This window comes from Crinia signifera, chromosome 1 (genome assembly GCF_055691185.1).
Source record: "Crinia signifera chromosome 1, ASM5569118v1, whole genome shotgun sequence".
NCBI classification, from domain to species: Eukaryota; Metazoa; Chordata; class Amphibia; order Anura; family Myobatrachidae; genus Crinia; species Crinia signifera.
Window position 1 is genome coordinate 203,427,849 of NC_139217.1, and position 14,138 is coordinate 203,441,986.

The 14,138-nt window shown below is 42.4% G+C and overlaps 1 protein-coding gene across 1 annotated transcript in view; it reads right to left on the reverse strand.

The window, feature by feature from the left end:
- Positions 1 to 14,138, reverse strand: part of ARHGEF18 (Rho/Rac guanine nucleotide exchange factor 18) — a 298,383-nt gene that overhangs the window by 72,450 nt on the left and 211,795 nt on the right. The window contains 4 exon segments of the mRNA XM_083179196.1: positions 1,514 to 1,761; positions 2,004 to 2,144; positions 4,435 to 4,541; positions 6,979 to 7,117. Of these exon segments, the coding sequence (XP_083035322.1) occupies positions 1,514 to 1,761; positions 2,004 to 2,144; positions 4,435 to 4,541; positions 6,979 to 7,117 (635 nt within the window).

Sequence of the window (14,138 nt, forward strand, 5' to 3'; positions counted from 1 at the left end):
GCTGGTGAATTTTCACATTTTGGGCTGTCGGATAATTTGCATAATAAGATCGCATCCAGATGTTTTCCTATTATAACGTAAAAAATTCACAAATGTAAAAGAGTGCGATTTATAGACCAAAAAAAAAAAAATTTGTAAAAGTTCAAACAAATTTGTTTTACATTTAAAAATAGAACAAATGGTGTGGTTTCCCCCCTGCTGAGCCAAACAAGGCCCGGACTCATTGAGCCAGTTCTGGTTCCAAAAATAGGGGGGCCAAAAAGCGTAGGTGTCCATCCGTATGTCTGAAACCAGCTCCGGGCTCTTGGACCGATCCGGTTTACAAAAATATGAGGGACAAAAAAAAACTAGGGATTCCTGTATTTTGGTACCAGCACTGGGCTGCAACAGCCAGCGATGTCATGCCACAACCGGGGGACACTTTTTATAGAAGGTCCACCGGCTGTACCATGAGCACCATGGCTGGTCAGCTACACATACTCACCTGGTCCAGCGTAGTCATCTCTGCTCACTCGGCAATGACAGGCAGCTGCTGCTGTAGCAGAGATAGGGACCCCGTGGGTCTCCTTTTCCCCAACTGCAGCCGCCACCAAGTGAGCAGGGTGTCCTATAGCGGAAAGGGGGACCTTTAATACCACAGGGGTCCCCCCGTCTCTGCTATAGAAAAGACTGCTCACTTGGGGGCTGTCAGTGCCAAGTGATCAGAGGCAGAGATGACAACGCTGGACCAGGAGAATATGTGTGATTGAATTTTAAAAGTAAAAGAGGTGTCTGTTAAAGTTATACATTTCAGGGTGTGTATCTCATTATATACACATTCTTTTTTGCAGGTGAACTATGAGACTTGTAGTTCTCCTGTATAAAGAATTTTTTTTATACACATCAGCCCGGCGCCCACCGCCGGGCTGACGCCGGGGACAGCACAGACTTGGATCCTTTAATGGGGAGGGGGTCTGACTCCCCCATGGACCCCGTCCAGGGCTGACCAGTCACTGTGCTCATGGTACTGCCAAGGGACCTTGTATAAAAAGTGTCCCCCAGTTGTGGCATGACACTGCTGGCTGTTGGGGACCGGTACTGGTTCCAAAATACGGGGGACCCCCAGGTTTCCCCCCCCCCCCCCCGTATTTTTGGAACCGTGACTGGTTCAAGAACCCGGGGCTGTAGAAATACGGGGAACCCCTACACTTTTTGCTCCCCATATTTTTGGAACCAGGACCAGCTCTATGAAAAATGCACGTGTACAAATTCACACATTTCCATGGACAAAAATCTCCATAAATCGCATGCAAATTCCATTTCAACCCCTGAAACTGCATTCTATTACATTTGCGATTGGCCAAAAATGTAGCAATTTTGAAACATGATATTGAGTGCAATTTTGGAACTTTACCAAAAAATGGCATCCTATTACATATCACCCCTGGTGTCTACTATCTGAATGCCAACATTTAAAGCACATATGCTTAAGTGACTTATCACAAGGAATTACATAGCAATAGCTATTTCTCACCTGTTGTACAAGGATATCGCCAACCTTCTGTATAATGTAATTACGATCGCTGCCTTCTTCAAGAGACTCCTTGCGCCTCTCCTTAAACCGTGCTAGGAACTGTCCATGCAGATCTAAAAGCTCATTCACGCAGGGGAAGAGTTGAACAACTTCTTTATTCCCATGTAGTTCTTCTCGCAGTGCTCGGGAGTACACCTTCAACATGATCTTTAGTGTTCGCACATGGTGCATCTCCGTCTGCATAAGCTCTGATAACACAGAATAAACTGCAGTAAATCTTATGCAATACATTTACAAATGTCCACGCATAAATGAAAGACTAGTGGCAAAAAGGTAATCAGTTAGGAGTTTTACAAAAAAAAAAAAAAAAATTGTTTATCAAAAGAGCCTAACACATACTATAAGCACGTAACTTAAAAGATACAGCACAAACAACTGCTCCACTGAATAACAAACGGAATGCTAATCTTGGACACAAACTTCTTCTCACCATAAATTACATCCTGGCGCTTGATAACTTCTTTTTTCTGCTTTTTGGCATATGGCGGTTCTACGGCACTGCTCCAGGACTCAAACTCAAATTCAACAGCATCAGCTTCTAATTCGGCTCGCACAGAGGAATAAAAAGCATCTAAAAGATTGAATGAACAAAACTTACATGTAATAAATTATTTGGCAAGGAGTGCATGTTGGTGGATTAGTAAATTCTAATCAAATAACGATATAGGTTGAGTATCCCTTATCTGTTATAGAAATTATTCTGAAAACCATAGTTTGTTTGCTAAAAGCACTACTGGGGACATACTGTATGTAACAATAAAATGATTGCTTAGAATTCAAATACAGTACCTGAGAGAGTACACAAACTTTTCTGTCAAGGTTTTTAAACTTTGTTTCATGCACAAATCATATTTGTGTTTTTATTGCCATTTATATAGGGCACTTTATTTATTAGGAAACATTCACATCAGTCCCTGCAACAGTGGAGCTAACAATCTATATTCCATAGCACATGTACACACACATTCTACAGTTAATCTTTGTTGGGCGCTAAATAACCTATCAGTATTTTTTTGTATTGTATGATGAATAAGGAGAACAGGGGAGAAAACCCATGCAAGCACTGGGAGAATATACAAACTGGTACTTCCTCCTCTTTGCGGCCACCACTACGCAGTTGCGTTAGCCACGCTTCAGACTCGGTGGCTCGCCACAACTTTACTAAAGGTAATAGATGGTGGTGTGGACACAGGAGGGTGGCGTGGACCCAGGGTGGTGGCGCAGTGATCCTTGCTTGTAAAGTATGGCTTGCCTTACACTACGTAGCGGTGGCCACAAAGATGAGGAAGTACCTACAAACTCCACACAGTTCATGTCATGGTGGGTATTAAACCCATGACCTCAGTGATGGGATGCAGTAATGCTAACAATTAAAAAAAAAAATGCATTTATGTTGTATTAACGGGTGTGGGTTGTTAGGTCTACAACAACTAGGTCGACAAATATTTCGACATAGACACAGTTTATGTTCACACATGGGTCCTGGTCTCAAGATACCTCATTAAAATATAAAAATATTCTGAAATACGGAATAAATCAGTCATCAAAAAGGCTTCTGGTCCTGAGCATTCTGGATAAAGGATACTCAACCTACTAGAACAATTTAAACATGCTTGGAATAGGCATATGAATATCCTTACAAAGAAATAAGGATTAAAAAGGGTTGAGATTACCTGAAGGATAAAAAAAAAAAGGGGCAGATTAGATGGGCCAAATGGTTCTTATCTGTCGTCAAATTCGATGTTTCTATGTGTTTAGTCTCACAAATATTAGCTGTGAAAATCACCCTAGTCTACAAGATACCATATGTAATATTTCATTGAGCTGTTGTGGGCTAATTATACTGTGAAACCAATTTCATGTGGTCATTCCAAGCCTGTGCTGAATACAGGCAGACATGCTGCCAAAGTACTGCAGCATGAAATGTAATTTTCTTGACATGGCTCAATAATGTAATGAAGAGGTAAAGGAGGAGGAACAACAACAGGTGTCTCAGCTTTAGGCCAATTAACACATTGGGCCAATATAACATACCCAACGTGTATCACGGGTGAGTTTCCCATAATACAGGCAAAGCTGAGCTTGTAGCGTTATGGGTATTTATTCAAAATATCTAATACGAAAGGTGGTATTAACCTAATGTAGAATATAATAATATGTGCATTCGGTTACTGTTAATGGTATTACTCATGCAAGTTCCAATGATTTTCTTGAATGATTTTTGATATGTGGATATAGATCAACCATCAATATGGTTGACTTGTATTAGGCCGACGTATTCCATAGGTCGACATGTAAAAAGTAGACAGAAGAAAAGTTTGACAGGTACAAAAGGTGGACAGGTTTTTATTTTCAGTTTTTTTTTCAACTTTAGCTTTATTTATTATCCATGTGGACTACGATTGAGAACAGTGACCTTGTCTGATGTGTCAAAAGGGAGCCACGAGGGTACAGTTACACTAATTTGGGAAGTGACACTTCCCAAAAAATGATAGACCTTTTTGGTGTTGACATTCGTACCATCTACCTTAACCATGTTGACCTTTTAACCTCATCGACCTACTGACACACACTTTTTTTTAATCCAAAGCCATTTCCAGTATTATAATTGAGATCACAGGATACACATAATCCCAGGTATGTGTCTGAATTGGAAACAATGATTGCATGGACATTAAACCCTCTAAATGATTTCAATAGTCATCCAAAACAAACAACTTGTACTAGGGACGGTTCATTCTTAAAAATGGCAGTAAGGAATAGCCTCACGACACGCTATAAATATAACCAATTTACTGAGAATGGAGTCACAGTAGTTATACTGCACACCTTGTGCCCGTCACATTTAGGATAAAACTTACCTTCTACAAATGTGGATTCAGTGGTAGATGCCAGAGAAACATTATCATCCGTGAATATCTTCAGCTTTGTGAAATGTGAATCTAATTCGTCCATTTCTGATGCGGAACTAAATAAAAACAATGAAAATCAAAAACTACTGTATAATAAAAATGTATATAACAGCTATACTAAATGCAACAAGTGGAGTGATATAGACGTGTGTGCTTTGATTTACTGGCTGAGTAATATGCTATAACTCCTGTTCACTACATAGACATCTACATATTTCCCATCAGATGCACACAGCACATCAGTGCTCATTGCTACCTGCATAATATAAGATGACACACAGGAAGGCTGAGCAGCAGGAATGCAATGTAACACTAGAGATAACACACTACATGGATGTGGGGGTGGGGGACCGACTAGCACAGGAGGTAAGCAGCAGCCCATCATGCACCTTCTCCCCCCTCCCACCCGGCATCTCACTTACTGTGTGGTGGGCTCCGGGTAGGAGAGGGGGAGGATGTGAGGCAGAGGTGCTCGCCTCCAGTGCCGGGTGGGCCGGGGTCGAATCGGAGGGGGCGGCCGGGATCCTCCTTCCGGCGGGGGCGGCTCCGAACAGAGAGAGCGGCATGTGACGCGGGCAGTGACGCAGCCAGTCAGTCGCCTTGCGCTTACGTCACGGTCAGGGCGACTTTGGCTGCAGTACATCGCTGATCGTGCACCTTCAAAAGAGTCTGGCGTTGGGGGAAAGTACTGGCGAGCTGCAACGGGACTGTGGCAGCGCTATGGCGGGACGTATATCCAATGGCTGTCCTTTTCACTTTTATGTCGCTCCTGCTAGTTACACATGTATGGTAGCTGCTTCTCTCTCAGTGCACCTATAGCATAATTGCTCTTCGGTGCAAACCTCTGTAGTGAATACACTTTCTGCTAGTAATAGCCCTCCGAGTCCTGAGTGGTTGAGTGACTGTATAGTGCATACACATTGAACAATATTGTTGACAGTGTCGTTCAGTGACGTCGCCTGTCCCCACCCCCCCACTGAACATGGATGCACTGCAGTAGTTGACGATCTAGGCCTGGGGTAGCCAACCCTAGTCCTCGAGAGCTACCAACAGTGCATGTTTTGCAGGTCTCCTCACAGAATCACAAGTGAGCTAATTAGCTCCACCTGTGGATCTTTTAAAATGTGTCAGTGATTAATGAGTGCAGCTGCTAGATTGTCTGGAAAATGTGAACTGTTGGTAGTTCTCGAGGGCTAGGGTTGGCTACCACTGATCTAGGCAGATTTGACTGCATGCTCAGGCAACAGGGGGTATTGTTAACAACCTGTTGGGCCGTGCATCACCATGGTTCATATAGTTTTAAAAAAAAGTTGCACAGTGTGTACACAATTTAACTGTAGAACATAATGTGATATTTTCATTAAGAATTAATAAAAATATTAATCACAATTCTCGATCACAATCTCTCATTCTGTACACACAGAGATTTGCATTCGCATCGGAATCACTCGGGGCATACACACAGAGAGATCTGTGCTTACTTTCTAAGTAATCCAGTCAGATTGCTTAGAAAAGAGCACAAAATCGCTCTGTGTGTATGCCCCTTTACAGAGAAGGCCGTGATGACGGCTGTCCACATGAGTTACATCCCCAATGTTTTGGAGGAGATTTTTATGCAAGTTTCCTCCAGGGAATCTGCCAGTTTCCAGATTCTAGCTGTAGGAAAGGGAATCAGAAGATTTGTCTCCTGCTACTATGCCTCCACAGGGTAAAAGCTGGTTTAAACCAATGTGGCCAAACTCCTAAAAACTCAGTTTTCAAAGTACAGCAGGGGTTAAGTTGTAATTCCCATTGCTGTCAATGAGGACTGCTATATGCAGCGCTAACTTAGCCTTTGATTGTTAATACATAGCAAAATACATAAAGTTAAACAGAAACTGTAGATTTCTTTTTTAAAACCTTGATAAATAGGCCCTATGCAAGAAGCTTCCATTCAAATTCTAAAGTTTGTATGCATTAAACCTACTAGGGGCACTACCGATATCATTCGAGTTTGACCATAGTGGTGCTGCTGGTCAAGCATTATTGAATGTACACAGTGAATGATATTCAGAGACATCTCCGAGACCCACTGAACATGCCGGTCGTTTTCTATATACCTGCATATTCAGCCACCTAGAGAGGGGGGGCTCATTAGTGATATTGAGTGGTCACACTAGATGTTTTACTTAAATTCTCATCTAGTGTGTATGAGGCTTAGGGGGTAAATTAACTAAAGGTTCTAAAATGAAAAGGTGATGTTTGCCCATAGCAACCAATCAGATTCTATCTATCATTTCTCTATTGTATCCTAGAAAATGATAAAAAGAAACTGGTTGTTATGGGCACCATACCTATTATCTTTTTTAGAACCTTTAGTAAATTTACCTCTGAGAATAAAATGCTGTCCAATAGCAGTATTGGTAGAACAGTTTTTTGGGGCTATAAACCGGCTACTGTCTCTGTACATGAGAAAAGGGGAACATTTAAGATATCATATATTAGATCTCTTACCCAACTCTGTTGCCTGCTGTTGCTTGTATTTCCACTCTTGAATATCCTCTATTTGTGACAGTCATTCCGAGCCCCCGTGCCTGTGCATGAGTCCCATCCAGTCCTACTAAACTAATGCGGGGATGATCCTTTAAGGAAGCTGCAACAGATGCAAACACTGAGTTGGAGTAGGAGTATCTGTCAGGCTGGATGCCCCGTTGTGCTCTCTGGCGCAGGCCAGAAAAAATGCGAAATGTCAACAGCTCATTCTCCAGGACAAAGTTCCTGCCCCATTTCCTTGGGTAGGAACCATATAGTGAAATTCTAGGTGGAAAAGTTTGGCAGCCACTTCCCTTCTCTCTTCTGAAACTAGCATTCCCCATGCTGCTCACAGTCACTGCTAACCTCCAAATGCACGGCCAGGGTCTCAGGATTTCTATATTTGAATCTCACTAAAGAGTATTCTAGAAAGCCCTCCTGCTGCTTAACAAACCATTATTGACTCAGACTGTGCCTGGCAATCATAGACAATCTCTCCTAGAGCTTTTTTTAACAGTCAATTGTAGCTATGAGATAAATTGTTAGCTCTCCAATGCAGGGAGTAAAACCACACATGAAGCAGTTGTTCACATGCTAATTTCCTCCTGTATGCAACTACTGTATAATGACTTTTTTTATATCAAAACCTGTATGAGCTGCATGACATGACTTTTTAAATGATAAAATATATCATTACAGTCCTTGGGAAAAAAAGAAGGGGTATTTATTAAGTCTCGGAAAGATACAGTTGTGAAAGAAAAAGTACCAGCAAATCGGCCTCTCCCATATGGTGCATATACACATGACGAACCCCGCAGCGTCGATATCTGTTGTTGCAGGGTGCCGGCATCGACAAGTGCATTCACTTGCCAAGGCAGACGACTTGCGGGGGCCACGTTGCATCCTGTACCGCACATGCAAGGGAGCAGGTCATTATCGACTCGCGGGAGTGTGCATAGTCTGTCGGCAGGTGCATACACACTTGGCGATATAATGATCAGTCTCACTTTTACAGTTGATTATAATATTATTTCTCTCCAAGCTTTGATAAATACCCCTCTAAATGTTCTAATTATCTGTCACTTGCCAGTCAGTGTTGCCAACAACTTCTGTAGTGTTTAATACCCAGAACATGTAGGCACATTTGCCACACACCTGATACAAATTCTAAAGCTGGATGTAGACTTAACAATTATCTTGTAGACCATCTGTCTAATCTTATCGCAAAAAAAAAAAAAATGAGACCCAAGGCACAACTTTCACTAATACCCCTTTCAGACATACTACCCGGGATTATAAACCTGGTAAAATCCTGGGTTTTTAAAAATCCCAGGTCCATTGCAGATGCATAGGACCCTGGATTTTAGTAGACTAAAATCCTGGGTAGAGCCAGACATACTGTACACCAGTCCCGGGATTATGAGCATGCATGTGTATAATCCCGGTATTTTTATGTATGTCTGAAAGGGGTATTAGCTGCCACTTATGTTTTGATGACCACCAAATCCTCCACAGATACAATACCTTTAAAAACAAACAAGTGTTGGCGCTTAGTCAAGTTCCACATACAAAATGATAAATCTTACAGAATAAAACAGTCCATAAATGCACTAAATATCACTTGTTGACTGAATAGTCTGTACAATTTCTTACTTTGTATGTGGAACTTGACTAAGTTTTGGGCAGCAGGGTTGGTGTAGTGGTTAGCTTTACTGCCTCACAGCACTGAGGTCAGGGGTTCTATTCCCACCATGGCCCTAACTGTGCGGTTTTTATATTCTCCCCGTGCTTGCGTGGGTTTCCTCCCGGTGCTCCGGTTTCCTCCCACAATCCAAAAATATACTGGTAGGCGTCCAACAAAATTAACCCTAGAATGTGTGTGTGTGTGTGCGTGCACGCGTGTACATGTAGTAGGGAACATAGATTGTAAGCTCCACTGGGGCAGGGACTGATGTGAATGTTCAAATATACTCTGTAAAACGATGCAGAATATGTATTCGCTATATAAGAAACTGTTAATAAATAAATAAGCTTTGAGACTGGTAGTTTGTTTTTAAAGATTCAGTCTAATTTGGCTGGTTGGAATGATAATCTGGGAATGGATGGGAGCTGGTTGGAATGGATAAAAAAAAATGTATTTCCTCTACCTCCCCATGGCAGCTACCAATGGGTTAAGTCCTGCAGGGTAGTATTCTGGAAAGGAAACAAAGAGAACACTTGGCCCTACATAAGCCCCTCCCTACTAGGCCTCAGTGTCTTTTTTTCCTTTCCAGGGTAGTAGGAGCATGGCTTACCCTGAGCTGCTGCCCTCTCCACTACCTGGAGTAGATGGGGTTGAGGCCGGAGAGAAAAACGAACGGGTCTCCGCTGCCTAGAGCAGTAAGGGGTACCTGAGGGTCTGCTGAGTAGCCTGGAGGCATCCAAGCAGCGTGGAACTAGACGCTGGGATCTCCGGGCACAAGGAAGCCAGGATGCTGGGGCGCGTGCTTTGAATGGGGCACTGGAAGGCAGAACTGTCTGGGTTTCCAGAGTCCGGAAGGCAGCACCAGTAAAAGGGCCCAGACAAATGCACAAGAGACTGGTGGACTCAGCAGACCGGGTAAGACTCCTTGCAGTGAATGCTGGAGCAAAATCTTATGGCTTGCAATACTTGTGATTACTAATGCTTATAGCTGAAAGCTGTTAAAGCAGATAGCGGCCATAATGGAGGAAGATAAAAAGCAGCAAAGGAAATCAGGGTAAGCCAGGAATGAGGAATAGAAATATTAGAGTGATTTGAAAGGATTGCAAATGGATAACAGTGGTGACTGTTTTTATTGTTTAGAAACACCATGCTGCTAAATGCACTATGTGTGATTAACTGCTCCCAGACAAATGCATTGGAACCACCTGTGACATTCAGCAGGGTGGAACCCAGAATACACCATGCTGCTAAATGCACTATGTGTGATTAACTGCTCCCAGACAAATGCATTGGAACCACCTGTGACATTCAGCAGGGTGGAACCCAGAATACACCATGCTGCTAAATGCACTATGTGTGATTAACTGCTCCCAGACAAATGCATTGGAACCACCTGTGACATTCAGCAGGGTGGAACCCAGAATATGTCAGAACTAGTAATTATGCTTGAAGCAGCAATAGCTGACACGTTTGTTACTAAAGAGGATATAACTAAAAGTATCATCTAAAAAGAGGAGCAGAGCAATATTATAAGACGAGTCTGCAGACTCTGAGGAACCTTTAGTAAAGGAGGCAGACTTAGAAGAAGGTGAAATTAACCAAGATAAGGATGAATCAGATTTTAATCCAGTCTTGGTGAAAATCTTGCTGGAACTCATACGTAAGTCCCTGAATATAGAGTATTCCAAGGAGGAGGAAAATTACAGGATCTTCTCTTCATGGATAAGAAAAAAAGGGCTAAGGTGTTTCCCCTATCTAAAATCCTTAAAGAGATAGTAGAAGAGTGGAAATACCCGGATAAAAAGGTGGGAATTCCACTTAAGGTTTCAAAGATGTATCCCTTTGCAGCGGATCAGGTCCATGAGTGGTAGGATGCCCTAAGGTAGATGCGGCCATAGCCAGAATCTCGAAAAAAATATATATATATATATATAAATTAAAAATAAATAAATAATAATAAAAAAAAAAAAAAAAAAAAATAAATAAAAAAATAATAAATAAGTAAAAAAAAAATTTTTATAAAAAAAAAAAAACAAAAACAAAAACAAAAAAAAATTAAAAAAAAAAAAATTAGATAAAAAATTTAATAAAAAAAAAAAATTTTTAAAAATTCTTCCATTGGAGGATGCTAACATCTTTAAGGATGCGATGGAGAGAGAGATAGAGGTTGGCCAGAAAAATATTAAAAAAAAAAAAAAAAAAAAATAAAAAAAAAATAAAAAATTAAAAATTTTAAAAAACATGTTACCTCGGGGGCCTTTATGAATGCATCAGCAGCCATAGCGGTGACCGCCAGGGTGCTAAGGTCTTGGTGTCAAGACCTAGAGTCTGACACATTAGACGGTATCAAGAGATCAGAACTTGTCAAAGTATGCAAATATACAGATCGCAGTTGAGTTTCTGTGTGATGCCTCCCTAGATGTCGTCAAATTAGCAGCCAGATCCATTGCGACTACAGCGGTGACTAGGAGAGCCTTATGGCTCAAGCCGTGGGCAGCTGACACGCAATCTAACAGAAGCTGATCTCCCTGCCATTCCAGGGGAAGTACCTGTTTGGTAGCAAACTAGACGATATAATTACAAAGATTTCTGGAGGAAAATCGGTCTAGCTACCACAGGACATGGCAAAAAGAGGCACGTTCAACAGATCAGTCCCTTATTCAGCACCGGACTTTAAAGAAGCAAGGGCTTACAGGCCGGGCAGTAGCTTCAGGAGGTCCTGGTCGGCCAACAGAAGCTTTTTTCGTGGCCAAAGGGGCCAGAAAGGGAGGTTCTCCTCTAAACAGAACTACCAATGATGCCGAACAGGCAGACTGTACAGTACAGCCAGGTCTGGTCCTGTTTTGTCAAAGACAAATCGGGAAATTCTGACATCAGGGTACAAAATAGAGTTTGCAAGATACCCAGGGACGTGGCAGATCGATTCTACTGTCCCTCAAAACCGGACAGAGAAGGCAGCATTATTCACCAGCTTGGAGAAAATGATTGCACAAAAAGTAGTAGTGGGGTACAGAAGGATCAAGAAGAGGAAGGGTGGCTCTCAAGGTTCTTTGTAGTAGAAAGGGGCATCCGGCGGATTCCGGATTCTGGATCTGAGAAGATCAAATTCATAAGTCCAGATAAAGAAATTCAAAATGGAGTCACTGAGGACGATCCTTCCCGACATCATACCTGGGTTTTTTCTGACTACAATAGACCTACAGGGTGCGTATCGGCACATACCCATATTTCCAGGTCACCACAAATTTTTAAGGTTCAGAATAAAAAAAAAAAAAAAATGTTACATATGAGTTTGTCACCCTGCCCTTTGGCCGGTCCACCTCTCCTTGGACATTCACGAAAGTACTGATCGTGTTGGTCGCAAATCTAAGAATGCAAGGAATTACCATATGGCCGTACTTAGACGACCTCCTTATTATGGCAAGATGCAGGTCAGAAGCAATAAACCACACAAAAAAGAAATGAAGAAAAGGGGTCCTAAGCCTAAAAAACAAGAATGTAACGTCTTCAGGAACGTGCATGATGGTGATAGGGCTGCTGTCAGCAGCACTAGAGGCAGTAACATGGGGGCGATTCCACATGAGGATGTTACAAAATTGTTTCCTGACCCAATGGAACGGGGACAGGAGAAACAAAAATCAAACAATCAAATTAATTAAAAGGTGCACATCAAGATCTCGACTGATGGTCTCAAGAGGAAAGACTGAATCAAGGAAGAAAAATTCCTAGTATCCAGTCAAGTAGTAGTAACAACCGACGCCAGCCAGACTGGCTGGGGAGCAGTATGTGGACACCACATGGTTCAGGGGGTCTGGACCCGAAAAATGAGCAGAAGTCATTCAAACCTCAGAGAGATAAGAGCAGTTCTGATTTCGTGTACCCACCTTCAGGATCACCTGCTAGGAAAAGATGTCGTAGGGAGGTCCGACAACCAGACAGTGGTGGCATACATGAACAAACAGGGGGGCACAAGAAGCCTTACCCTTATGACAGAAGTGGCGAAAGTAATCGAGTGGGCAGAACACAGAGTAAACAGTCTATCGGCAGTATTTGTGGCCGGAAGCCAGAATCTGCAAGCAGACAGCCTAAGCAGGCATAAGATATTACCAGGAGAATGGGAGCTGTCAACAGAGGCAGTCCATACCCTGGTGAGCATGTGGGGCATGCCACAGATAGACCTAATGGCCACGGCAAAGAATGCAAAGGTCAAAGTTTTTTCTCCAGACATTGGGATCAAGGTGCAGAGCAACTGGTTGCTCTAACAGCAGAGTGGAACGCGGAGCGTGTGTACGTATTTCCGCCGTTTCCGATAATAGCCAGGCTTCTCAGGAAGATAAAGGAAGAGAAGGCTACAGTGATTGCAGTTATTCCATGCTGGCCAAGAAGGCCATGGTTTATGAAGCTGGTGAAGATGGCAATAGACGAGCCTTGGACGATACCCAATTACGACAGACTAATAGGTCAGAACAATCTGTGGCGAGCACAGCCGGAAGTTTGGAAGCTGACGGCGTGGCTACTGAGATCCGGACACTAAAAGACAGAGGTTTTTTTCAGGTAAGGCGATTGAAACATTGCTTAAAGCCAGAAAGAGATCTACTTCATGAACATACCATCAAGTCTGGAGGAAATATGTGATTTTCTATAAACGGGCAAAAAAAATGGTATCTGAGACTGCTACGATACTAAACTTTCTTTAGACGGGGCTAGATAGAAACCTTTCTACGAGTTCTATCAAAGTACAGATATCAGCACTTTCCGCCATGCTAGATACTAAATTGGTAGAAGATAAATATATTCAGAGATTCGTGCAAGCAGCCAGGAGGATCAGGCCGGCCGTTCATTCCCCAGTCTCCCCATGGGACCTCAATTTAGTGTTGAATACATTAGTAGAAAGCCCATTCTAACCAATGGAAGAAATATCAATGAAATGGTTGATTATTAAAGTTGTCTTCTTAGTGGCCATCACATCGACCAGGAGAGTGTTTGAATTACAGGCGCTGTGGGCAAAGCAACCGTTCATTAATTTCTTTAAAGATAAGGTAGTATTAAGAACTACTCCCCAATTTCTACCTAAGGTAGTATCAACCTTCCACATAAATCAAGAGGTTGCGTTACCATCATTCTGCGCAAATCCGACCAACAGTAAAGAAGAAAGATTGCATAAATTGGACGTGGTCAAGGAGCTGGCAAAATGACCATCTCCAGATGGATAAAAACGTGTATAGTGGAAGCGTATAAGTTAGGAGGTCAACAACCTCCAGTAGGTATCAAAGCCCACTCTACAAGAGCAGTGTCTGCCTCCTGGGCAGAAAAAGAGAGGGCATCTATCGAAGAACTCTGCAAAGCTGCATGCTGGTCATCAGTGCATACATTTGCGAAGCACTACAGAGTGGACGTAACTTCTTCAGCTGATGCGAAGTTTGGCAGACAGGTTCTGAGCGCAGTTGTATGTATGAAT